The sequence below is a fragment of the Phoca vitulina genome, unplaced genomic scaffold (genome assembly GCF_004348235.1).
Source record: "Phoca vitulina isolate PV1807 unplaced genomic scaffold, GSC_HSeal_1.0 scaffold21, whole genome shotgun sequence".
Classification (NCBI taxonomy): domain Eukaryota; kingdom Metazoa; phylum Chordata; class Mammalia; order Carnivora; family Phocidae; genus Phoca; species Phoca vitulina.
The window spans coordinates 31772409-31798388 of NW_022589724.1; the positions used below are offsets into that span (position 1 = coordinate 31772409).

Sequence of the window (25980 nt, forward strand, 5' to 3'; positions counted from 1 at the left end):
CCCACAGCCTCCCACAGCGGTGGCCACAGCCCTTGGGAGTGGCCAGACAGTGGGAATGGGGACCCCGAGCCTTTGCCCATACGGGACAGGCATGCAGATGGCTGCAGGGACCCTCCCACCTCAGCCAGCCTGGGCGACCTGTGTCATCCAGGCCCCCAGCACGAGGCTGTTCCTGGCTTCAGTTCAGACCTAGGTCAAGTGGAGGGTGGCCTTGAGGCCGGGGAGACCAGAGTCCTCCTCAGAGCAGCCACATCCTGCCCAGGCCCTCAGCACTCAGGGTGGCCGCCAAGTGGGACCTGATTTCATTTATTCACGTTGTCGGCAGCGACACCGCTCCCTCGTGCTTCAGGCTGCTGACCGGTCTCCCTGCAGCCTGAGACTTGGGGCTGGGACTCTCCCATCAGGAGTGTGGGAGCCTGGAGGCTGGGCCGGCCCAGGCCCCCGTGGTGCGGTGGGTAACGGGCGGGGTGGAAGGCAGGGCTCTCCCCAGCACCCCGGGCTGCCCGGGAGGATATGGACAGTGTGCAGCCACCCAAGGGGCTGAGGCTGCAGGGCCTGCCCCCCCAGAGTTGTCACTGGTAGAGCAGACACCCCAGGCCACCCCAAGGAGGCTCTCCCAGGCCCCGGCCCAGCCGAGGGTGCCAGAACAAGGGCCCCTCTCCGACATGCACGCAGGAGGTCCCCAGCGGGACCACTCTATACGGAAGGCCCAGGCTGGACCCATCTCCTGGTTTGAGAAGCCACTGTCCACTGTCCTCTTCCTCCGGTCCCCCGGCTGCTCCTCCAGGTTCCCGACCCAGGGGATGTCCCCTGCAGTGGGCCTATGGCAGTGGGCAGCGCTAGAGGAAAGCCTTCCAGCACCCCCCACCCTCCAGCCTCCCTTTGAGGTGGATCCCGAGCCACCCCGATGAGGGTAGGGGTGCAGGAGGGATGTGGCCGCCAGCCTCCCGCCAGCGAGTCTGCAGGTTTGGGCTGGGAGTGGTGGGGACAAGGAGCCTTCATGCCCACGCCACCACCCCCAGTGCCCTGCCGCCCCACAGGCTCCCCGGCCAGTGCTCTGTGCCTCCACGCCGGCTCCTTGCCCGCAGGCCTCAGGGAGTGCCACTGTCCGGGGGTGGTGCCAGCCACGTGTCTGTCCTGGTCTGGGTTCCCGGGCTGCGCCCAGGCTCTGCCCTTTCTCAGAATAGCTGGCCTCAGGGTTGGCAGGTGGGCCTGGGCCCTGCCCTTTCTCTTGCCCGTCAGTGTGTGGGTTCTGGTGCAGAGGGAGCTCCCAGGCGCCTGCCGGAGAGCCGGCAGCACACAGCGGCAGCCCAAGGGAAGCGGGCGGTCGGATCTCGGCCCCATGTGAGTGCACGGCTGTTGTGGCCACGCGGGTGGGCCTGGCCCGTGGGCCGTGTCTTAATGTCTGGCCACCCTCCCCTCAGGCCAACCGCGGTGCCCTGCCTTTGGAGCTTCCCGGCACAGGCCACCCTTGCCAGAGGCACCTGCCAGGATTCCCCAGGGCCTGCCTGTCGGCCCACCGGTCAGCCTGCTGGTCAGCAGGGAGCTGGACGGCCCCCAGCCTCCCCCTGCCCGGCTCGCCTGGCAGGTCCTCGCACCGGGTGGGTGAGCTTTGAGCCGCTTTGCCGGAGCAAGGGGAGCTCCTTGGGTCCACTGCGGCGTGGGCAAGACTGTGGGGCCCAGGCAGGCGGTGGGCCTTGCTCAAACACAAGCCAGGTGGGGATGGGGCAGAGCCAGCTTCCACCCCAAACATTCAAGAGGCCCTGGTCCCATGGGGAGCCCAGAGCCCCCAGTGCCTGTGACCCACAAGGTGATCCTGGCCAGTCTCGGGCCTTGCTGGACCTTCCTTCCCATGCATGGAGGGATGAGTCTGGCTGGAGCCCTCTGAGGGGCCCCATGGCAGGACTCAGCGAGATGGCCCTTCTGTCTGCTTGGCCTGGACCCCTGTCCTCACCAGCCTGAGAGCTACTCACCTCTGTGGACAGAGGAGCCAGGGCTGAGGACTGTCCCAGGGACGGGACCCAGGTTTGGCCTGTCCAGTCCTCGGGGCTGGTGGCCTGACCCCAGGCGGTATGCTGGCTGTCTGAGACACAGGCTCCCTGCAGCCTCTGGGCCCCAGACCAGGCCTATCCGGTGCACGCCTGTGGGGCACCCCTGTCTTAGACCGGGCCCCCGGCAGCAGGCAGCAGTGGCCTTGGCGCGCCCAGTCCTCCCCTCCAGGCCTCTCACCGAGAACAGACGCGTAGGAAGGTAGACCCCTTCACTCTGCCCCGGCCTGGGGTGCCCAGGCGGTGTTCGCTGGCCGCTGGATGCCGACGCCGAGCTCCGAGGCCACCGTACCGTGTGTGGGTTCCCAGGGCCCCTCTCCCGGCCCTCCTGCGGGTGGCTTCCTGTGAGCTTGGTCACCCGGCCCGTCACAGGGCCTTGAGCCATAGCTGGACCAGCCATCGGGGGAGGGGGCAGCCCCTGCCAGGGTCACACCCCTGCCCACGGAGGGTATGGGCCACGCACCGTCTGCAGCCACACATGTGGATTTATGGCCCAGCGCCTGTCTTCCCCGGGGTGATGTGAGCGACAGAGCGGGCCACTGTGGGACCCAGAATCAGATCAGCCCTGATCGCTGGCACCGTCCGAGCCGGTGGGTGCCAGGCCCCAGGCCCCGCACTGGGACGGTCTCACTTAATCCATCCGGGAACAAGCGGTTGGCCAGACTTCACAGGGAGGAGCCTGAGGTGCAGGGAGGACAGGTAAAGTCTCCAGAGCCAGTGGCCCCGGCCTGGCACCGTCAAGACGCCGTGGCAGACGGTCCTGTCACTGTTCATTCCCCCGGTGAGGAGGCTGGGGCTCAGACAGGTGCAGGGGCCACGGAGCAGCCAGGCAGCGGAGGGCCAGGGCCTCGGGCAGGCCAGACCGCCTGTGACCCCAGGCCCCCTTGCTTCTTCCCACCAGCTTGCCGAGCCCAGAGTGCACCCTTCAGCCAGGCCCAGCCTGTGCGGTGAACCTGGGGCTTCGGGGTCTGCGCGGCTCTGGAAGGCATTTCCTCGTGGGCCGGCCTAATTACGCTCATCACTACCTGTGTTTCAGGATAAAGGACAGCTTGTAATTTGCTCTCTGTGTCAGTGGTAGAAGTGGGCAGCCACCGCTCATGAAAACTTAAAAGTGGGGGAGGCTTCCTGACGCTCCCTGGCCCTGCAGGCTCGATCCATGCGGCCACGTCCGCCAGCCCTTCCCGCCCCCACCTGCAGGCCGCTGGCCGCTGACCACCGACCGCCTTGGGGGGGCTCTCCCGATGGGTGTCTGCAGCTGCCCCCACAAGGGACAAGGGCCGGCTGAGGAGTGACTAGGGTTCCACTTCTGGGGAGCAGGGGAGGGGACAGGGGACGTGGAAGCGAAGGTGTCCGGGGCCCAACCAGCCCCAGGGCAGCAGTCCTGACCCCACGGGCCTGGACAGCAGGGAAAGACCAGGAAAGGCACCTGTGCAGCAGGCGGCTGGTGGGAAGTGGGGAGGGGGCGAGGTCGGGTTAGGTTTGGGGTGCCCGGGAAGGAGCTGGGAGTCCCCGGGTTTTCCCAACAGGGAAAGCTGGAAGGAGCTAGGGACTCTGGTCTCCTGCCCTTTGTCTCACCTACTGGCCTCCAGCAGGAACAGGCAGGGGAGGCAGAAGTGGTGGGACCCCCGGAAGGGAGTGGAGCCCGCAGAATAGGGGCTCTCAGTGGCATAGAGGGTGTCCTGGGGGGGTGGTCTGAGGTCTGACGTGGGGAAGGGAGCCACCTCTGGCCTGGGGAAGGGCTGGTCCTGCTTGGTCTAGGGAGTAACACCCCAAGGCGCGATGTCAGAGGGCAGCTGGGGGCTCAGAGGAGAGCTGGGGTTTCGAAGTCAGCTTGCAGAAGCAGGCCAGGTGGGCATCGAGAGGGACCCGTGACCAGTCCTGGGGCATCACACATTCAGAGCTGGGATCGGGGACAGCCAAGGAGTCTGGGGGAGAAGGAGGTGACCAGAGCAGGTGGGGTTAGGAGGGCAGCGTGGTCAGTGTCCTGGGAGGCTGAGGAGGAAGGAGCCCGACGGCCACCAGCCACCGGGGCCAGGCAGGGCCTTGCTGGCCAGGGAGCAAGCCCGAATAGATGGCACAGGTCGGGTGGGGAGACCCCTGTGTCTAGGCTTTGCCGGGAGAGGGCCGGAGCGTGGCGGGGAGGGTGTGTTCCTGAGCTGGGTGCTCTGGGGCCCCGGGGAGTCCCAACTCAGTGAGCTGCATCTGCCCCCCTGACCTGACCAGACTGGGCCCAGACCCAGCCAGGCTTCTCTGACCAGCTCCCCAAAGAGACCGTCAGGGGCCTCCTGACCCAGCTCCAGGTGGCACCTATGGAGGAAGATGGGATTCAGGGGTTCCAAAGGAAGCTCCCTCCCAAAGAGGGAGCGCTCTAAGGAGAGAGAGGAAACAAGCTTATGCTACGGTACCGTGGGGTACGGGGCATGTGCCGGGGTCCGGGGTGTGCCGGGGTCCGGGGTGTGTCCTGGGGTCCGGGGCGTGTGCCGGGGTCCGGGGCGTGTCCTGGGGTCCGGGGTGTGCCGGGGTCCGGGGTGTGTCCTGGGGTCCAGGGTGTGCCGGGGTCCGGGGTGTGTCCTGGGGTCCGGGGTGTGTCCTGGGGTCCGGGGTGTGTCCTGGGGTCCAGGGTGTGTCCTGGGGTCCAGGGTGTGCCGGGGTCCGGGGTGTGTCCTGGGGTCCGGGGTGTGTCCTGGGGTCCGGGGTGTGTCCTGGGGTCCAGGGTGTGCCGGGGTCCAGGGCGTGTCCTGGGTCCAGGGTGTCCTGGGGTCCGGGGCGTGTCCTGGGGTCCGGGGCGTGTCCTGGCATACAGGGCGTGTCCTGGCATACAGGGCGTGTCCTGGGGTCCAGGGTGTGTCCTGGGGTCCAGGGCGTGTCCTGGGTCCAGGGTGTCCTGGGGTCCGGGGCGTGTCCTGGGGTACGGGGCGTGTCCTGGCATACAGGGCGTGTCCTGGCATACAGGGCGTGTCCTGGGGTCCAGGGTGTGTCCTGGGTACAGGGTGTCCTGGGTACAGGGTGTGTCCTGGGGTCCAGGGTGTCCTGGGGTACAGGGCGTGTCGGGGTACAGGGTGTCCTGGGGTACGGGGCATGTCCTGGGGTCCAGGGCTTGTGGTGTACCGTGGGGTACTTTGGCCACCGGCTCTGGTTTTGGACCTAGCTGGTCTCTAGGAGGCCCTTCCTGTCGCTCGGCTCTAGGAGTCCAGGCTGTGGCTGGGTGACCGCCCTGCACCAGGACCCAGGAGTGGAGAGGGGCCCACACCACCCCTGTCTCCTCGGGGGCCCTTCTTGAGCCCTGTGCCCAGCAGGGGCCACTGTGGCCAAGGCCCCCAGCCTGGAGCCGGTCAGGGAGGTGCCGGCGCCCTGCCCGAGGGCCCACCACCGGGGCCGGTCCACACGGCGTCTGTGTCCCGCGCTCTGCCCAGAACAGGCTTTGGGGAGCAAGCACGGTTGCAGACCTTCTGGGAGATGGGGCAGCCCCAGGCAGAGCACCCCCGTAGCTGCCGTCAGGGTAAGAGCAGGGCTAATTTCTGCCTCGGTGGGAGCCGGGGCCTCTGTGCACAGCCCACCCACAGCAGGTCGGAGCCCCCTGCCCTGGTGCCCTGACCGTTCTGGGGGAACCAGCCCAGCACGCCGGGCCCAGCAGCCACAGGAGGCCCCCGTCTGCGGCCAGGGCAGTGGCGGGCAGTGGCCCATTGCCCCAGGCTCTGTGTTACCCCCCAGGGACCAGACAGCCCTTCCCACAGCAACTCCCTCACTGACATGCTGGGTCTGCTGTGGTCTGTCCCAGGACACTGGGAGCCTGGGCAGGACTCGGAACATGTGGGCATTCGCCAGGTGTACGGGCGAGCCTGAGGGACGGAGAGCAGCCGGGGCCGGAGGGGCCCAGTGCTGGCCTGACGGCGAGTGCAGGGAAGGTCACGTCTTGCTGGCCCCTCGGCCTGACCATCTTGCAGGCTGCAGCGAGTCTCGGGGCACAGCCACAGGGGCCATCAGACAGAGCAACCGACTATCAGCTTCTAGAACATTCTATATAGATGAGCTGGCATGTTTTGAGCTCGTGCTGAGGGCCACACAGGGTGCATTTAATCCGGGTGGCTGGCTGCCTATGACAGTCAAGGCTGGGGCCCCATGGGTGTTCACCTCCAGGGGCCTGGAGGACCCTGATGCTGAGTTGATGGCCACGACCAGCCCCCAGCTGTGCCCAGTGGCTTTGCAAGGGTGGGTGGGCAGGTCTGCCAGAACCACGCAGGTGCATTGGTCACCAGGGGGAGGGGGGGTGACCTCATCCTGCTGCCGCCCTCTGTCTGTCTGCTGGGCTTCTGCAGTGTGGGAGTAGCCGGTCTGGCCCTGAGTGAGCCCCCACTGGCCAGAGCCCCCCATGCCCCTCTCCCTGCCCCCAGGGTCCAGGTGGAGTTCTACGTCAATGAGAACACCTTCAAGGAGCGGCTCAAGCTGTTCTTCATCAAAAACCAGAGATCCAGTGAGTGGGGGCCTATGGGGGGTGGGGCCTGTGGGGGTGGCAGGGTGGGGGGAGGGGGGTTTGTCAGTGAGCCAGGGGGCCTGTGTGGGTCAGGGGCCGGGGCAGAGGAGGAGCTATGTCAGTGAGTGGTGGGCACAGGGCAGGGGGGGAAGGCCCCTGGTCTCAGCTTCAGGCCACCTTCCCCCCAGTGGGAGGGGGGACCCGGAAACTGTGGGGACCTTACCCCCCTGCTGGACACCGGGCTGGATTAGGCCCTCCTACCCACACCCTGCAAGGTTCCCTGGTCCCCTCCGTGCAACCCCACCCCTCCCCTGACAGGTTCCCTCCACCTGCTTTCCCAGAAGGAGCTGGGATGCAGGATGGGGCATGGAGGTGGTACCCCCGAGTCCTAGGCCATCAGTGTACCCCCCAGGCCCCCCCAGTCCCAAGGAGTGAGTGGTGTGGGAGCCATCTGCACCCCCATCCGTAAGGTGGGACAGGGATGGAGGCTCTCAGAGGCTGGCCCAGTAGCAGACCCTGACAGTGCAGAGCAGTCCCTCAGTCCCTGCGGACAGCCCAGCCCCGGGGGTCCCAGGTGCCCAGGGGGAGCTGTCGGCAGGGACTGCCGTGGGACTCCGGTGGCCCAGGAGCCCTGACGTGCCCACCCCTCCGCTGCAGGCCTGAGGATCCGGCTGTTCAACTTCTCCCTGAAGCTGCTTACTTGCTTGCTCTACATCGTCCGCGTCCTGCTCGACGACCCAGCCCTGGGGATTGGATGGTGGGTGAGCTGGGGGCTGCGGCAGCTCGCCGACCCTGAGGCCGATGGCGTCAGCATGGGGCGTGTGCCCAGCACCTGGCCCGACCCGGCCCCTTGGGGGGTCCTTCCTTCCCAGTGTCCTCCCCCACAGAGCTGGGCCCAGGATGCCGCACTCGGGGTCCTGCTGACCAACAGGCTCAGCCCGGGGAGAAGGGCGCCCTGGCCGTGGACTGTGGGTGTGCATCCAGTGGTGCACGGGAGGGGTTCAGCAACCGGCTCTGTGCTGCCTTCAGCCGGGGAGGGGGAAGGATTACAAGCCATGCAGGGCCTCTTGGTTCCTTTCTCGGGGCTGCACGTGGTCCCACCTGCCCCTCCTGGGCTCCCCTCCCCAGCATGGAGCACAGGCGAAGACGGCCCACCCCCTTCAGGTCTGAGTTGTCCTGCAGGCTCACGAGTGCAGGGGAGTCGGCCTCGGCCCCTCTCACCGTGTGGTCTTCCTGCTACCGTTTCTGCTTGCCGTCCTTGTGGGAATCACACTTGTCTTCCTGGCGGGCTGGTGGAATCTCTCTGTGCCTGTGTCTGGCAGTCTTTGGGACACCTTGGCGTGGCCCCTTCTCTCCCACGCCAGACCATGGGGGACATGGCCTTGGAAGATTACACCCCTTCCCCTCCGCTGTCTCTGGGATTCCGATGCCCGGGCCTATGGTTCTGGACGACCCTGTCTCCCCTGTTTCTCCTTTCGTGCGACTTCCTTAGCTTTACCTCCAGCCTGGGCCCGATCTTTCTGCATCGTGCTTTAATTTCTGAGAGCTCCTTCTCACTTCAGGCAGACACTGCCTTCCCATTTCTCCGGAGGTGACATCTGGAACTTGGATTCTTTCTTATGTTTTTCTCTTTGGCTCAGTCTCTGCTCCTGAGCTCAGGCTGAGTGAGTTTCCCTAGCCGCTCACACTAAGGGTGGGCACTCACATGCTGAGGGCCCCACTGTCAGGTCGGGCAGCCTGTCATCACTGTCATCTGGGTGAACAGGCTCACTCCTCAGAGCAGATTCTTCCCGCCTCTTCCCTGAGGGTAAACTGTGGCCACTGGGCTCCCAGGCCGAGCCAGGGAGGAAGCTGGGGCCTAAGGACAGTGCAAGTTGCACTTAACCCCCTGCGTGCAGCCAGGCCTGGTGTCCCCAAGCCAGAGACACTCTTTCACCCTCCCTTAGAACTCCTCCTGTCTTCATCCCAGGTGAGGTTGCACAGATCCAGCCATGCTGGTTTGAGAAGGAAAACTTGGGACTCTGACTGACTCTCAAACAACTTTCCTGAGTTCATCCCACCTTCTCCCATTCCCAGAGGCTCCTGAGCATCTGGTTCCACAACCCTACAGGGACCAGGTCTATCATATTCATTGCCCAATGCCTAGCACCTGGATGGGCAGGGGGGAGGGGAAATGAATGGAGGAGGGGCCTGGAGGAAGTATGGGTAGAATGGGTGGATAGGTGGGTGGATGGATGAATTATGAATGAGTGCATGGTGGATGAATTGTTGGATGGGTAGATGGATGGATGGATGGTGGATGAATGGTTGGATAGATGGACGGATGAACTACAGATAGTGGATGGATGTACGGATGGTTGGTAGATGGATGGCTGGATGGATGGTGGATAGATGGATGAATGGTTGGATGGATGGATGGTAGGTGGCTGGCTGGCTGGCTGGATAGTAGATGAATGGTTGGATGGATGGATGGATGGATGAATGGTTGGGTGGTGGATGGATGAATGGTTTTGGATGGATGGATGGATGGTTGGATAGATGAATAGTAGATGAATGGTTGGATGGATGGATGGATGGATGGTGGGATGGATGGTGGATGGATGGATGGACGGATGGTGGGATGGATGGTGGATGGATGGATGGACGGATGAATGGTAGGTGGGTGGATGGATGGATGGTAGATGGATGGTGGGTGGGTGGGAGGACATCCAGCCACATCTATGAGCATTGAGTTTGCAACAATAGCCCCAGTAAGGCTCAGGGGAAGTGGGTCAGTTGGAAGAAAAGGAGGAGGGAGCTGCCTATCACCATGGGGCTCTGTGAGAGTGAGGTCCCCTCGGTCAGTGATTGGTTACATCCTGTGGCAGAATGAACAGGTCCGCCATGCCCCCACCACCTTCCCAGGGGCTGGGCATCCAGCTGGTGTAGAGAGGCTTGTTCTTGAGAGTGACTCAGAGACATGTGTCTTGGAGTCAGCACCTCAGGGTGGGAGTTCAGCTTTCTCCCCCATCTCTCATGCACCGTCCAGCCTTGTTTGTGGCAGCTCCGGTCTCTGGGAGGCTCTGAGTGCCCCATGGTCCATCTCTGACATGCACAACCCTCCCCAGCAACTTCCTGTCAGACCAGGCAGAATCCTCAGCTTCCCCGCCCCAGCATGGTGTGCTTTCCCACCCTGCCTGCCTGGGGGTCTGGCGGGTGGTGGCAGGCTGCATTTCAGCCTGTCTGAGATTCGGGGAGCTGGCCCTGGGTGGGGTGGGGTGGGGTGGGGTGGGTGGCGTGGGTGGCCACCCACCGTGCTCCCTGAGTCCACGGCAACCTTGGGAAGCGTCTCTTCAGGGGCTCGGCTGGGCCAGCTCTGTCTCTCCACAGCTGGGGCTGCCCAAAGCAGAATTACACCTTCAATGGCTCATCCTCCGAGATCAACTGGTGAGTTCCCTGGCCAGTCTGGGACCTTGCCCTGGCCCAGCCCCTCGGGACAGGAGCGCAGCCTTGGCCGGGCGCTGGGCGGCGCTGGGATGCCCCTCAGAGCACCTGAGGGCTCGGGGGCCGTGTTAGAATGATAGGCGTCACCACAGGGGACTTGACTCAGCAGCCCCCTTCCCGGCCCCCACCCCCGCTCCAGCTCAGCCCACAGACCGTGTGTGGGGAGGGGGGCAGCTGGAGGGCCTTAGCAAGTCGTAGCTACTCCTCCTGTGGGTGACACGTTCACCCAAGGAGAGCCGTGGCCCCAGAGCGACCACGGTGCCTGGTCCAGAGTTTAGGATGCGTCTCCTGGGGCTCGGCCACCTCCTGTAGGACCACCAGCATTCCAGCAGACCCTGCCCCTCCCCAGCTAGGCTGCACTTCCCCGAGCCCCAGAGCCAGGCTGGGCTGGGGAGGAAGGGAGCCCCGGGCTCAGTCTGCACTTGCCCCAGCGAGCCCGTTCAGGGCGAAGGGCCCCCTGAGCCTGCAGCACTGCCCCACACCCCCCAGCTTCTGGCCTGCCTCCTTTCCCGGGGAGCCTCCCCTTCCCCTCCTGTTCTTTCCCTCCATCTGCCCAAGGAGCAGCTTGGGGTCAGCAGAGGCCCCGGGGCTGGGGGACAACAGCCCGAGGCTCACCTCCCTCCCTCCCCAGGGCGCCCATCCTCTGGGTGGAAAGAAAGATGACTCTGTGGGCTATTCAGGTGAGTGGGGGGCGTGGCTCCGGGTGGGCCCTGCTCCCCCCAGCCCCACTCAGGCTCCGCCCCTCCTAGGTCATCGTGGCCATAATAAGCTTCCTGGAGACAATGCTCCTCATTTACCTCAGCTACAAAGTGAGTACCCCCACCTGGCCTGACCCTCCCCTCTGACCCCCTACCCCACTCCTGGCTGGCCCCCCCCCCCCACTCCCTGACCTCCACCCCACTCCCTGACCTCCTGGCTGGCTCGTCCCCCTCCACCCCACTCCCTGACTTCCTGGCTGGCTCGTCCACCCCCAACCCACTCCCTGACCTCCACCTCACTCCCTGACCTCCTGGCTGGTTTGTCTTTCTCTTCCTGCCCCCACGGTCCCCAGGGGAACATCTGGGAGCAGATCTTCCGTGTCTCTTTCGTCCTGGAGATGATCAACACACTGCCCTTCATCGTCACGGTGGGTGAGCAGCCGGGTGAGGAGTGGGGCACCCCCAGTGCCAGCCCCCTGACTCGTCTCCTCCACAGATATTCTGGGCGCCCCTGAGGAACCTGTTCATCCCTGTGTTTCTGAACTGTTGGCTGGCCAAGCACGCCCTGGAAAACATGATCGTAAGCCGCGGGCCGGGCAGCTGCCATCCTCCTGGCCTGGGTGGTGAGCCCCCCAGGACGCCACCAGCCTGGCGGGGAGCTGGCCACCGTCCCTCAGTGCCCCAGGAGGCCAGGGTGATAAGCAGAAGCATGCTATGTCTGTCACCACAAAAGGCCGGTCTCCGCCCTTCCATCTCTGTCCTGACCAGGACTGACCTCCGCCTCGTGCTACAGGGGAGGTTCAGCCTGGAGCTTTGCCTGAGCCCAGGAAATAAGTGGCTGCAGGGAGGAGGGGCGAGAGCAAATGGGCCACAAAGACCAGGACCACGTGACCCGGGCCCACGGACAGACCCTCTGCTGAGTGTCTGGCCAAGACCCCTTTACAGAGCTGTCAGCAGGCAGCCTGACACAGGTTCCCCCCCAGGGCGGCCGTCCCCTCCGAGTCCAGGCCCCCTGGGCTCACCCCCATCCTAACTAAAGCCAGGGCCTTCCAGTCCTGTGCCCCCACCCACCCCCACCGGGGGGGTCGCGAGAGGGGGTTGCAGAGAGCTGAGGGCTGAGAGCAGGTGTCCCGCGGCGGGGCCTGGAATACCGCTACGCCTCCCCTCTCACGCTCACTCACGGGCCCTGGGACGCGTGGCCAGAGGGCCCCGGCTCCGTGGCGGGTCCCAGGCTCTGCCCCTGACCGGCCCGCGTCCTGCAGAATGACTTCCACCGCGCCATCCTGCGCTCGCAGTCAGCCATGTTCAACCAGGTGCTCATCCTGTTCTGCACCCTGCTGTGTCTGGTGTTCACGGGGTGAGTGCGCCCGGCGGGGGTCCCACCAACCCTCCGACGGCCCTCGCCTTGGTGGCCAAGAACTCAGAAGGGCCCCGCCGTGGCCGGTGGCAGTCCGGCCCAAGGCCCAGGGGGTGGCCCAGAGCCCACACTCCCAGGGGGCCGGGGGCCTGAGTCCAGCTCCTCTAGGAGGAGGCAGGGGTCGGGCCGTGCCCGGTGCTGGTGAATCCAGTCACCACCTCCTGTGCCCCAGGCAAGGATGCAGGGCAGGCACCAAGGCCTGGGAAGGCGAGAAGGAGGGCCACGTGCTTCCTGCCTCCCCTTCCCCACGCCCTACCAACACACAGAGCTCGGCGGGGCAGGACCCGCATCCACAGGGTGGAAATCCCCCGGGTGATTCAGCCCGCTCTCTCCCGGCGCCTGTCCCCCTGGGGGAGGGTTTCTGAGCCTGTCTCTGTGCTGAGCACCCCACGGTGGGTGCTGTGGGCCCCCTAGGCCCTGCCAGCAGCACCTTCTGTCTGGGGACCGGGACTCGGGGGTCACAGGCGTGGGAAGCAGGGCTGTCCAGCTCTGAGCGCGGGAGGGGCTGGGCAAGCCCCACGCCCTGTCTGACCTCCTGGGTGAGGAGGAGGCTCAGAGGTGGGGTGGCATGTGGGGGCTCACAGCTGGGGGCACACCCACCCCCACTGGCTCCCAGGACCACACTCAACCAGCGCAACTCCCCATCCAACCTCAGGGTGCATTTTCCAGGGGCCTCGAAAGAGCTGTGGGCTGGAAAGGGAATGTCCAGGGGGAAATCCGAAGAGCGGGGTTGTGTGGGCTCTGGCAGAGGGGGGGGGGGGGGGGGCAAGCGCCGGAAGCCCACATGAACTGAGCTGGACTCAGGACCACGTGTGGAGTGGGGGTTCCCCTGCCAGTGATGGGGGCACCTGGGCAGGCAGAGCTGCACCCGGGAGCTGTGGCCGCGGCCCCGCCCATGGCCCTCTGACCGCCCGGATCTCCAGGACCTGTGGCATCCAGCACCTGGAGCGAGCAGGCGAGAACCTGTCCCTTCTCACGGCCTTCTACTTCTGCATCGTCACCTTCTCCACTGTGGGCTACGGCGACGTGACGCCCAAGATCTGGCCGTCCCAGCTGCTGGTGGTCATCATGATCTGCGTGGCCCTGGTGGTGCTCCCACTGCAGGTGCGCCTCCAGCCCCCATGCCCCCCACCACCCGGCGCCCAGCACAGGAATGAGCAACACCAGAGACCCGAGTGGGACGGGATGGGGGAGCCCTTCGCAGCGGGCCCTGTGGGGCGGCCGAGGGTCTGGGGCTGGTGAGGCCACGCCCAGCGGGGCGAGGAGCCAGGGGCGGCGTTCTCGACGGGGGCCGCCGTCTGTTGGTGGGACGGGGCTGGGGGTGGAGGCTCAGGAGCGAGGATGCTGCTGAGCTCACTGCTGGAGTAGCTGCCCGCCCCCTCGGGGAGGGTGGAAGGGGGTGGTCCCCATTTCTTCCCCGCGCCCTTCCGCTTAAGTCCGCTGCCTGGTTAGCGCCCTCAGACAAGAGCAAAGACAGCAGCGTGCCCGCTAAATCTCCCTCCCAGAAGGCGGCGGTGGCCACCGCTGCCCGCACTCGCCGCACGTCCGTGGGGGGCCACCAGCACCGCACACGCGGGCTTCACACGGCAGAGACGTCCTGTCCCCGTCTGGAGGCCCGAGTCTGAGTCCGGGGTGTCGGCAGGGCCGGCTCCTTCTGGAGACCCCGAGGGAGGCTCCCTTTCATGCCCTCCCCGCTTCTGGAGCCGCGGGGATCCCTGGGCTCCCCCAGCTTGTGGCTGCGTCCCTCCCATCCCTGCCCCCGTCCTCACGTGCTTCCTCCCTGCGTGTCCCTCTGTGTCCTCTGCCCTCATTTTAGGAGGCCCACCCCAATCCTGTCTGACCTTACCTTAACTAATCATACCTGCAAAGACCCTGTTTCCACATAAGGTCCCACGGGGAGGTTCCGAGTGGACGTGACTCTTAGGGGACACGACTGAACCTGGCACGGTCGGGTCACTTACCCCTCTCGGCCCCAGGAGGCAGATGCCACTGTGCCAGGTGGCAGAGGAGGAGGCCGGGGCCCGGAGCCCGTGGCACACAGCCCCCACCCTGCCCAGGGGACCCCTCCAGCGCTGGAACTGGTCCTGTGCTGCAGGGCCACAGGGTCTTGTCCCCGGAACCTAGCAGATGCGCCATAAATTCAGTGGAACGATCCCATTTCAGCGAGCTAGTGGCGGGCTGCCCAGCACGGGTGAGCCCACCGGAGGGTAGCTGCTGCCGCTGACGGAAGCTGCGGTAACCCACGGTTCCGGAGCTGGAGGGGGAATGGGCTGGAGGCAGGAGGCCGCCCACACCCCCGCGGCTCCGCGGGGCCCTGCTCCCTTCCCTGGGCCACTTGTATCCGTCCTTTTCCTAATTTAGAAGGACTCCCCATGTGAGGCTGGCGTCCAGGAGGCGTGGGCGGGGTGAGCGGGGTGGGCAGGACCCCACGGCACCGAAAGTGCCCTTCCGCGCCCGGAGTCTGGATTTCGGACTCTGTGTCTGAGACTCTCCTGACACCCCCAGGCTTCTCCAAAAAGGATCTTGGGGGCCAATGGCGGCCCCAGGGTCTCATCATCACCTGCATGTCAGGAGTGCAGACTTGGGCATCGCGTCAGGGTTGCTTGGGCTCCGGGGGCCGGGGGCTGGGACGTCTGTCCCCCCCATGCTCCCCCTGACCCTCCGCCAGCCCTCTGTGCTATCCGGGGAGGACAGCTCCGCATGTGCTGCCCCAGAGGGAGAGCACCCTTCCCCGCACGGCCGGCACCCTCAAGGCCCCCCAAGCCCCGGGCCACCTGGGACGCAGCCGCTCTCACCTGCAGTTCGAGGAGCTGGTCTACCTGTGGATGGAGCGGCAGAAGTCGGGGGGCAATTACAGCCGTCACCGGGCGCAGACTGAGAAGCACGTGATTCTGTGCGTCAGCTCCCTCAAGATCGACCTGCTCATGGACTTCCTGAACGAGTTCTATGCACACCCCCGGCTGCAGGTGAGGCACCCCGGGCGCTGCGGGCCTCGGTTTCCCCACCTGTGCAGGTGAGTCCGCACTGACCCCAGGCCCGCCTGCAGGACTACTACGTCGTCATCCTGTGCCCCACCGAGATGGACATCCAGGTCCGCAGGGTCCTGCAGATCCCCCTGTGGTCCCAGCGGGTCATCTACCTCCAGGGCTCTGCGCTCAAGGACCAGGACCTCATGCGAGCCAAGTGAGTGCCATCCCGGGGCTGAGGGCGGGGCCCCGAGCCTGTCTGAGCAGGGGCCTGAGGTGGGAGGGTCATCAGGGAGACCAGCAGCTCCGGCTCTGTGCCCACCGCCCGCCCAGGCCAGCCAGGCCCCACGCTGCCCAGCCCACCTGTCCTCCCGTGCCCAAGGGTCAGCCTGCCAGAGCTCCCATCCTCCCCTGCTCTGGTGTCCAGGGGATGCGGTGGGGTTCCAGGAGTGGCTCCAGGTGGAGCCAGGATGGGAAGGTGGGGGCTGTGGGCAAGGTTTCTTTTAAAGACAAGCTAACAAAGTGACTTGACATAAGAAGACTCAAGTTGTTAGATGGAACTTTCCAGAATGTGCCAGTGCATGTTCTGGGACACCCCAGGAAACCGCCTCATCACATCTTCATACCAGGGACTTCAAGTCATCCTTTGTGATGGGTTGTGGGTTGTACGGACCAAGGGGAAGCAGGAAACCAGACAGCCGGGGCACCCACCTGCCCACCTCCTGAGCCCTGGGTCAGTCCCACTGTCCCACCTGTAACGTTTCAGAAAGGAATCCAGCATGGAGGTGGCAGTGGCCAGGGGGCTCAGCCTCTTCTGTGATCCAGCACCCAGCTCCAGGCCAAGGGGCTGGGAGAGGCAGAGGCCTGGCAGGGACAAGCAAAGAGCCAGGGTGGGTAGGGTGCAGGGCGACGTGGTGGGGAGGGACCAGGCCTCCCATCCCTGGGGCGTGAGCAGTTCCTCAGTGCCCCTGCTGCAGCCAAGGGCTCTCCAGGGTGGGAGAGGAGAGCAGAATGCGTCATCCATGTCCCCAGACCTTGGGAAGGGACAGGCCGGCAAGTGGGCAGGTCCATCCTCTTTGCCACCAGCCCAGCCCCGGCTTAAAGGGGTCATAGAGAATGGGCCCCCCGCAAGCTGGTCAGTGCCCTGATGCCCGGCCATCAGCCCAAGCGAGGTGGGGTCTCGACGGGGCCCACCCCTTCCGGCCTCTGCGTTGAGCCCCTGGTGTCTGAGACGGAGCATGGACGGTCCAGACTGTGCTCAAACCTGGTGCTTTGCAGGATGGACAACGGGGAGGCCTGCTTTATCCTCAGCAGCCGCAATGAAGTGGATCGCACGGCAGCGGTGAGTGCCCCTGGGGCCAGAGCAGGAGGACGCCTGAGGGCAGAGACCCTCCCCTCGGCGGCTGCCGCCCCATGGCCCTGACCCCGCCTCCCCCGCTCAGGACCACCAGACCATCCTGCGCGCCTGGGCCGTGAAGGACTTCGCACCCAACTGCCCCCTCTACGTCCAGATTCTCAAACCCGAGAACAAGTTCCACGTCAAGTTTGCAGGTACGTGGGGGCCGTGGCTGTGCACCCAGGTGGGGGTGCATTTTGCCAGGTGGGGTGTAGAGAAGGGCTGGAGCACCCAAGAGCTCACAAAGGCCTAGCGGGGGGCACAGCTGAGCATGCTCAGCAAGGCGTGGGGCGCAGTGGAGCCCACGCAGGTCTCGCCGTATGAGATGACCATCTTCCCCCCGGGGCCCCAGGGTCAGTGGTACATCCAAGAGGCGTCTCTGGGCGCACCCCCGCTGGGCTCCTGGGGGGGCAGGTGAGCAGGACCCCAGCCCTGGAGCTCTCATCAAGCTGGGAGTCAAGCACAGAGGTGCTGGGGCAGACAAGGGGGCGCCCCGGGGAGGGTGCTGGACGGTGGGGCACCTGCTGTCGGGACAGTGACGTCTGGGCGGCCACCTGCCCCCTCCTGCCACAGACCACGTGGTGTGTGAGGAGGAGTGCAAGTACGCCATGCTGGCCCTCAACTGCATCTGTCCCGCCACGTCCACGCTCATCACCCTGCTGGTGCACACGTCCCGTGGCCAGTGAGTGCTGGGGGAGGGGGCGTGGGAGGGGGCAGGCCCGGGGAGGGACGGCGCAGGTGGCGGCCAGGGTGGGGTGCCAGGAGAGCCCACAGGCCACCGAGGCCAGTCTCAGCCCCAAAACATGTTGGCAGCCCCCTAAAAGTCAGACCATCGTGTTTACAGCTTTTAAAAGCTGCTCAGGTGACCCCTCAGGCCACCCCCCGAGGCTCAGCCACGCAGGGCGGGGTCCGGGTCGTCCAGGCTGGCCCTGCTGGCCTCCACCCATAGCCAGACGCGGGATGCAGGACAGCAGGGGGCGTCGGCAGCCCCCGGGGGGCAGGAGGGGCGGCTGGCCCTGGTGACGTCGCGGCCGCCCCGCGCAGGGAGGGCCAGGAGTCCCCGGAACAGTGGCAGCGCATGTACGGACGCTGCTCGGGCAACGAGGTGTACCACGTGCGCATGGGGGACAGCAAGTTCTTCCGCGAGTATGAGGGCAAGAGCTTCACCTACGCCGCCTTCCACGCGCACAAGAAGTACGTGCCCCGGCGGACAGGCGGGCGGGCAGGGGGGACGCGGGTCTGGCTGGCCCCCTGAAGCCGCGCCCCGCGCAGGTACGGCGTGTGCCTCATCGGGCTGAAGCGGGAGGACAACAAGAGCATCCTGCTGAACCCCGGGCCGCGGCACACCCTGGCGGCCTCCGACACCTGCTTCTACATCAACATCACCAAGGAGGAGAACTCCGCCTTCATCTTCAAGCAGGAGGAGAAGCAGAAGAAGAAGGGCTTCTCGGGGCAGGGTCTGTACGACGGGTCCTCCCGCCTGCCCATGCACAGCATCGTGGCCTCCATGGGTGAGGCGCCACGCAGGCGGGCACTCCCCCTGGGCCTCCGTGTCCCCATCTGTCCGCACCTTCCTGCAGGGCCCTCGTGGGCACCAGGGGTCCCACCTCCGACCCAGGAACCAGCCACCCCCAGGAAAATCTCGGGGAGGGGCAGCCAGCCAAGGTCGGCCGCTCTGTTCCAGGGACAGTGGCCATGGACCTCCAGAACACAGAGTGCCGGCCGGCACAGAGCGGCGGGGGCGGCGGGGGCGGCAAGCTTACGCTGCCCACAGAGAACGGCTCGGGCAGCCGGCGGCCCAGCATCGCGCCCGTCCTGGAGCTGGCTGACAGCTCGGCCCTGCTGCCCTGCGACCTGCTGAGTGACCCGTCGGAGGACGAGCTGACGCCATCGGATGACGAGGGGCTGTCTGTGGTGGAGTGAGTGCCGTGTGCCGGGGCAGAGGGGCGGGGGGAAACGGAGACAGGCCTGGGGGCTGCGGCCAGCGTGTGGGGAGGGAAATGTCCCCGTGGGCTCCGAGCCGGGGTTTTGCGGGAGACTGTTTGGCAAATGGAACCTTCTGGGGACTCTGCACAGACGTGAAAGCCGGGCTGTGCCGCCTGCCCCCTCGTCCCTCCTCTGCCTCGCGCCCTGGGCCACCACACCTCGGTGCCAGGCCTGCTCGGTGGGGGTGGCTGTCCGCTGAGCATCGTCTGTGGAGGTCACGACTAGGGGAGCCCTTGGTGAGGCGCCCTCCAGGCCCGGAGGCCCCTGGCCATCCTGAGCCGTCCTCCTGCCCTGGCCTCTGTCTGGCGCCTTGGCCTTGGCCGGGACAGACAGGCTGCTCCCCGACGGCAGCACCAGGGCCGGGTGCCAGGGCTCCCCCAGCAAGGCCGTGGCCACTGCTCTCTCTGCTCCTGGCCTCTGTCTGCTTCCCAGATGGGGCAGACGGGCCTTAAAGAGGGACCAGCTCTGAGATCCAGGGGGGCACCCAGGGCGGCTGGACACCCCGGGGCAGGTGGCGTGGCTGGCCGCTGGGGCCGCCCCCGTGGGGGGCACGCTGGGTGCTGCTGGGGAGACCCGCCCAGCCCAGGGCAGCCAGCAGAGAGGGGCCGGGGGCCAGCGTCTGCCCACGGGCTGGGGTGCTGGGGCCTTCAGGGAGGGCACGACCCTTGGGTTGTGCCCGAGATCCCAGGCCCCGTGTAAGCTCGTGCGTGTGTGCACGTGTGTGTTGTGTGTGTGTGTGCATGGTGCGTGGATTTCCGCCTCAGACCCTGTGGTCGGGGCACAGCCCTGCTTCCCACATGCAGTCCCTGGGCAGGCACCGGTCCTCGGGGTCTGGCGCCTCCGTGTGGCCGCCCGGGGCACAGCCCTGCTGCGCTCTGGGGACGGGGACCGCGGGCCGGGGCGGAGCCACGGGGGGGGGGGGGAGGCGGTCGGAGCGGAGCCCCCGGGCCACGCTGACAGGAGGGCTCCTGTCTCCCGCGGCAGGTACGTGAAGGGCTACCCCCCCAACTCGCCCTACATCGGCAGCTCCCCCACCCTGTGCCACCTGCTGCCCGTGAAGGCCCCGTTCTGCTGCTTGCGGCTGGACAAGGTGGGCGGCCCCCTCCCCCGAGCTCTGCCTGACTTTGCGCTTCCAGGTAATTGTGAACTTCGGAAAAGCTGCAGGATGAGAAGGAAGTCCTGGGCCTTTGCCCGGACGCACTGTTTGCTCTCGTCCCCCATAGACGGGCGTCGGTTTCCGAGGCGTGTTGTTCCCGAACCTGAGAGCGGGTGGAGCCCCTCCCCCCACCCCTGCCTGCTTCCCGAGAGCAAGGCCATCCCTCGGCTCCCATCTGGTCCACCGGCCGCCTCAGAGCGCGCCCCTTGTCCCACGGCCCTCGCTGCCCTTCACACTGCGGGCTCCCCGCTGGGACCAGTCCACGCCATGCGCTGCACGCAGCTGTCCCGTCCCTTTTCGCTTGGCTCTCGGCCCTGGCATCTGGAGGTGCGGACAGTGGTTTGGTGGCACCTGCCCGGGGGTCCGTGAACTTTCTCGTGAGAAGACTCCACGTGTGCACCTGGGGCCCCATCTCCAAAGGTGACACGTGTCCTTGGAGGCACGAGACGTCCCTGTGCCGCATCCCTGGGGGAGCTGATGTGGATCACGTGGCACACGTGGCCCACCCAGGTTCCTCCGTTTTTGCTTTTGTGGTTAGTGAGTCATTTGTGGGGAGAGCTGCCCTTCACCTGGGTGTCTCTCATCCCAGATTCCTTCTGTATCTGTTTGCTAGCGTTCTGCCCTGAGGAAGCGTGTCCCCTTCTGCATTTACCCCTTTGCGCAGCATGGCCTCAGACTCCTCTTTGGTTCGGGGCTTATCGCTGCGCTTACTCCTGTGGGATTGCAGTTCTTGGCGAATCGTTACTGACTTCGAGGCTCGGACTTTCCCGTTTCGCGGGGGGAAGCCCTGCAGGCCGGCTGGGGCGGGGTGGGGTCCCTGTCGTCCCTGGAATGCTTCCATGGTGTCCCCGCCCCGTCATGCACCTGCCCTGCTCCAGGCCTGGAGCGTCTGCAGGGAGCCCCGCTTCGCTCGGTGCAAAATGGGGTTGAGACACCAAGTTCTGGGCATGGGGCGCACTCGGCTCCCGGGGTGTCACTGCATGTGGGCCTCAGCAGACACAGCCGGAGCCCACACGCACACCCACACGCACGCACGCACACATGCACTCATGTACACACACGCGCACACACACATGCAGGCCCCATGCACTCGTACACACGCACACATGCACTCATGTACCAACACGTGCACACGCACACCCACACGCACGCACACATGCACTCGTGTACACGCGCACGCACGCACACGCACTCGTACACACGCACGCACACATGCACTCATGTACACACGCACGCACGCACACATGCACGCATGGCCACATGCCCTCGTACACATGCGCACGCACGCACACATGCACTCATATATACGCGCACACATGCATGCACTCATGTACACACACACGCACGCACACATGCACTCGTACACACGCACACACGCACTCATGTACACACGCACGCACACATGCACTCATGTACGCACACGCACTCATGTACACATACACGCACACGCACTCATGTACACACATGCACTCATGTGCACACACATGCACTCATGTACACATGCGCACACACGCACACCCCCACATGCACACACGGCCACATGCCCTCGCACACACGTGCACGCACGCACACATGCACTCGTACACACGCGCACGCACGCACACATGCACTCATGTACACACGTGCACACACGCATGCACACATGCACACATGCACTCGTGTACACACGCCCACACACGCGCGCACGCACACGTGCACTCACCTACACACACGCGCACACACGCATGCAGGCCCCATGCACTCGTACACACGCATGCACACATGCACTCATGTACACACACACACCCACACACGCACGCACACATGCACTCATGTACACACGCGCACGCACGCACACATGCACTCGTACACGCACACACACATGCACTCATGTATACGCGCACGCACGCACACGCACTCGTGTACACACGAGCACACACGCACATGCACTCGTGTACACACACACGCACACATGCACTCATGTACACACACGCGCACACACATGCACTCGTACACACGTACGCACTCATGTACACACGCACGCACACAGCACGCACGACCCAGATCTCCTTTCTGCATCTGCTAAGATGTGGGTTGGCACAGCGCCTCCCTCCCCTCCCTGACGGGACCGTCCCCCACCGCGGGCCCCGCTCGCCGCTCTGCCCGTGGCAGCCTGACGCGGAGCCGCCACGAGCAGGGTGGACGGGTCTGCTGGGGCCTGGGGCTCCCACGGGGCTGCCGCGGGCCGTGAAGGGACCAGGGCCGGCTGCTGACAACCAGGGGCCTGTGGGCGCCCTTCGGTGAGGGGTCCCCGGGGAGCCTGGCGTCATCACGGTGGCCAGCACTGCATGAGAATCAGTAAAGGGAGACCCCACAGAGACAGGGGAGCTCCTACCACGCGCCGTCAAGTGCAGACCCAGCGGGATGAGACCGGCCAGCCGCAGGGCAGCCAGGGGGAGGCCACCACACCTGCCCCCGGTGGGCTTTTACTTCAGAAGAGCCCCTCCCAACTCACCCCTTCTCCGAAAACCAGCAGGCCTTCCCTTCTCGGAACTGGCTCACGGCTTGTCCCGGGTTGCAATGCTCTCTTCTTCCCGATGAACCCGCTTATTGCTGGTAAAATCACGGCGGTTCCATTTCCAAGGCTGACGGCCGACCCTGCCTCTCCGCAGGGCTGCAAACACAACAGCTACGAAGACGCCAAGGCCTATGGCTTCAAGAACAAGCTGATCATCGTCTCGGCGGAGACGGCGGGCAACGGGCTGTACAACTTCATCGTGCCGCTGCGGGCCTACTACAGGTCCCGCAAGGAGCTCAACCCCATCGTGTTGCTGCTCGACAACAAGTGAGGCCCGCCGCACCCCCTGCCCCGACCTGCAGATGCCCCGGCCCCTCCCCTGCTCCGCCCCCAGGCCCCCCCGGTCCTCGGGAGCACCCGCTCTCCCTCCCTCACGGTTTCTGTGTTCCCCACACTGCGAATCCCCAGGGGGCTGATGCCCGGCCCCAGCACCTCGACCCCCAGAGCCCGGGGTCTCACCTGGGCAAGTCCCCCCGGCCCCGGGGCTGTGGTTTGCCCTCGGGCAAAATAAAGAACAGCCCTATGGGTCTCTAAAGGCCTCCCGGGTCTGATGTGCTGCGGTCCTGGGGTACCTCTGCTCCACCCAGCTCTGCTCACCCAGGGCAGGGCCCAAGCTGGGCACGGGGGGTGAGCGGCAGAGCAGGACGGGCACCCCCAGGACCTGCTCTCCCCACAGGCCTGACCACCACTTCCTGGAGGCCATCTGCTGCTTCCCCATGGTCTACTACATGGAGGGCTCCGTGGACAAGTAAGGTGCCGGGCTGCCTCGCCATCTCTCTATAGAGCCCACGGTGGAGTGGGGGCATCAGCCCGTTTCTTAGCGGAAGGCCCCTCCCGCCCCTCCCCTCTTCCAGTCTCCTTCTCCCCGGGTGTGGGCAGGCCAGGAGGTAGAGCGGAGGGAGAGCAATGTGCGCCCAGAGGGAGCTCCCGGCACCCCCGACCTGGTGTTCGGCGACCCCTGGCCACGCGGCTTGTTCACCCCCCCACCCCAGCCTGGACAGCCTACTGCAGTGCGGCATCATCTATGCGGACAACCTGGTGGTGGTGGACAAGGAGAGCACCATGAGCGCGGAGGAGGACTACATGGCGGACGCCAAGACCATCGTCAATGTGCAGACCATGTTCCGGTGAGAGGCCAGGGGCTCACACCCAGGGCAGACGCAGCAGGGCCAGGCTGGGTCCTACCCCGAGCCCCCCAGCCATTGCTGCAGCTGTGACCACGGGACCGCACCCTGAGCACCCCAATCCATGACGTGGGGGCCCTACCCCGAGCCCCCCCAATATCTGTGACCAGGGGACCTCACTCTGAGCCCCTCCTCCCCCGTCAGTGACCAGGGGACCCCGCCCTGAGCCCCTCCTCCCCTGTCCGTGACCAGGGGGCCCCCGCCCTGAGCCCCTGCCCCCCGTCCGTGAGCAGGGGACCCCCGCCCTGAGCCCCTGCCCCCCATCCATGATCAGGGGCCCCCGCCCTGAGCCCCTGCTCCCCCACAGGCTCTTCCCCAGCTTGAGCATCACCACGGAGCTCACCCACCCTTCCAACATGCGGTTCATGCAGTTCCGTGCTAAGGACAGCTACTCCCTGGCTCTTTCCAAGCTGGAAAAGGTGAGCAGCTGCACCTGACCTGCCCCGTGCCGCCTCCTGAGCTGTCAGGGTTCAGAGCCTGGAGGGAATGGGGGGGTCTGGGGCTCAGGGGCCACGGGAGGCCGAGGCACCTGCTCTCCTCTGGCCAGAGGGAGTCAGAGTTGGGGACTCAACTCCCCTGTGAGGTTCCTGTGTCGTCCCCAAGCCTGTAGGGGCACTGGTCCCCCTGGTGGCCGGTCCAGGCCTGGCCGTGCCTGGGTTGAGGCTGCCCGCCGTGGCCGTAAATACCAGCGCGGGGGACACTGACTCCCCATTTCCCGCGCCCCAGGCACTGTGCCCAAACCTGAAACATGATGGGTCTCAACCACCTGGCAGGTGCACACAAAGGACCGGGGGTCAGAGAGGGGAGGCAGTTGTCTGGGGTCACGCGGTGGAGGGGAGGCAGGGTGGGAATCCACTGTTGGCTCCCCGGGCCTCCAGGAAGGGCATCGGCTGGCGTTGGTGCGGAGCTCTGGGGCACAGGGACCGGCCACCCAGGACGCAGGCTCTGGTGAGGTCGTCCCTGCCCAGGCCACTGGCAGCACCACTCCACAGCAAGGGGCAGGGTGTGTGCTGGGGTGAGGGTAAGACCAGGGAGCAGGTGAGCTGCCGAAGAGGAGGCCTGGGCCCCCTCGGGAGGCTGGGTGCAGCAAAAGCACTCGCTGTGAGCATCGAGCTCCCAGGCCTGGGCTGCCCGCCTCCTCGGGGAACAGAGGTCTCAGCGGCTGACCGCACAGCTGCCATCCACCCAAGCCAGGCCGGCCCATCAGCCCCAGTCAGAAGGGACAAGCTGCAGCTTCACCCTGAGCGCTGGTGGAAGTGCGTCCCGCCCAGGGCTGGGTCAAGAGGCCTGTGGGGACCCTGGTGCTCCGCTTGCCAGAGAGACAAGTAGAAGCCGGGCAGGTGGCCTCCAGGCCCTCAGAGAAGACAGAGGGGCGCCTGCTCAGCGCAACGGCCAGAGGGACCTCAGGCACCCATCCCATCCAGGCCCTCCCTGGAGTGTGCTCTGCCCGGCACCCGGGGCCAGCCCTCCCGGCCACTCTGAGCCCGTCCCAGCAGCCTGTGGGCTGAGCGTCCATCTCTGGAATGATTGGAGTGCACCGGATTCTGGGTCCAAATGCTGGGGCTGCTGCTCTGGATATGAGCAGGATTCTCGGGGTCTGGGAATTCAGGTCTGACCCGAGCAGGGGCGGGGGTGACCGGCACGGGGTTCGGCTCCAGGCTGCTGGTCCCGGCCCTCACTGCCAGCTTCCCTCGAGCCACACAGTCCCTCAGGGGCCTCCCACACCGCCTGTTCTAGGAGGTGGGCTTCGAGGCGGTCAGCCTGCGCTCCCGCTCTCCCCTCCTTCTGCGGCTGACGCCCCCCATTGACCCCTGTGGTGGCAGGCGCACCCCCTGCCCAGCTCAGGATGGTGGACCCCATCATGTGGTTCCGTGGTCTGGGCCCGGGCAGAAGGGAAGAATGTGTGAGAAGCAGCCCCGGCTCCTCCAGGCTGATGTGGGCTGAGGCCCTGGGCTGCAGAGACTTGGGTTGACATGGGCGGGTGTCCCCGGGCCGCAGAGACTCGGGCTGACATGGGGGGGTCCCCGGGCCGCAGAGACAAGGGCTGACATGGGCGGGTGTCCCCGGGCCGCAGAGACAAGGGCTGACGTGGGCGGGGGTCCCCGGCCGCGGAGACAAGGCAGACGTGGGCGGGGGGCCCCGGGCTGCAGAGACTCGGGCTGACATGGGCGGGTGTCCCCGGGCCGCAGAGACAAGGGCTGACGTGGGCGGGGGTCCCCGGCCGCGGAGACAAGGCAGACGTGGGCGGGGGGTCCCCGGGCCGCAGAGACTCGGGCTGACGTGGGCGGGGGTCCCGGCCGCAAAGACAAGGGCTGGCAGAGCTGCGGGATGCCACCCCCCTCAGAGATGGTTGGAGCCGACGTCGCACCAGCCCCCGTGAGTCCTGGGCCTGGAGGCCACGGAGGCCTTGTCTTATGACGTCCCGACTAAGCTTGGCCTGGAGCCCCCGTGGGTCTCTGCCCCCCAGGTGCGCCCCGACGGCGACGGCCCCCACAGGAGCCGCTGGGCTCGTTTCTTTACAGAATTAATGGCAGTTTATTTTTATGAAAGCGTGCGTGTCTTCTACTTCAAGGAGCACTGGATGAAGAAGGCGGTTTTTGAAAGGGCGACCCAAGTTG

The 25980-nt window shown here is 65.9% G+C and overlaps 1 protein-coding gene across 10 annotated transcripts in view; it reads left to right on the top strand.

The window, feature by feature from the left end:
- The window catches only part of KCNT1 (potassium sodium-activated channel subfamily T member 1), a 65333-nt gene that overhangs the window by 30167 nt on the left and 9186 nt on the right, over window positions 1-25980 (top strand). For 6 of the 10 annotated variants that reach the window (XM_032418570.1, XM_032418572.1, XM_032418578.1 and 3 more), the window contains 22 exons: window positions 6440-6519; window positions 7177-7276; window positions 9889-9945; window positions 10634-10682; window positions 10752-10811; window positions 11054-11128; window positions 11197-11280; window positions 11963-12057; window positions 13041-13221; window positions 14919-15083; window positions 15164-15300; window positions 16362-16425; window positions 16526-16634; window positions 17053-17161; window positions 17524-17673; window positions 17752-17990; window positions 18164-18398; window positions 19450-19555; window positions 22273-22445; window positions 22855-22926; window positions 23171-23305; window positions 23670-23781. In XM_032418570.1, the coding sequence (XP_032274461.1) occupies window positions 6440-6519; window positions 7177-7276; window positions 9889-9945; window positions 10634-10682; window positions 10752-10811; window positions 11054-11128; window positions 11197-11280; window positions 11963-12057; window positions 13041-13221; window positions 14919-15083; window positions 15164-15300; window positions 16362-16425; window positions 16526-16634; window positions 17053-17161; window positions 17524-17673; window positions 17752-17990; window positions 18164-18398; window positions 19450-19555; window positions 22273-22445; window positions 22855-22926; window positions 23171-23305; window positions 23670-23781 (2587 nt within the window). Of the gene's footprint in view, window positions 1-6439; window positions 6520-7176; window positions 7277-9888; window positions 9946-10560; window positions 10683-10751; window positions 10812-11053; window positions 11129-11196; window positions 11281-11962; window positions 12058-13040; window positions 13222-14918; window positions 15084-15163; window positions 15301-16361; window positions 16426-16525; window positions 16635-17052; window positions 17162-17523; window positions 17674-17751; window positions 17991-18163; window positions 18399-19449; window positions 19556-22272; window positions 22446-22854; window positions 22927-23170; window positions 23306-23669; window positions 23782-25980 lie in introns of those variants that run through there. The other 4 variants (XM_032418571.1, XM_032418573.1, XM_032418575.1 and 1 more) reach the window with 2 other exon arrangements.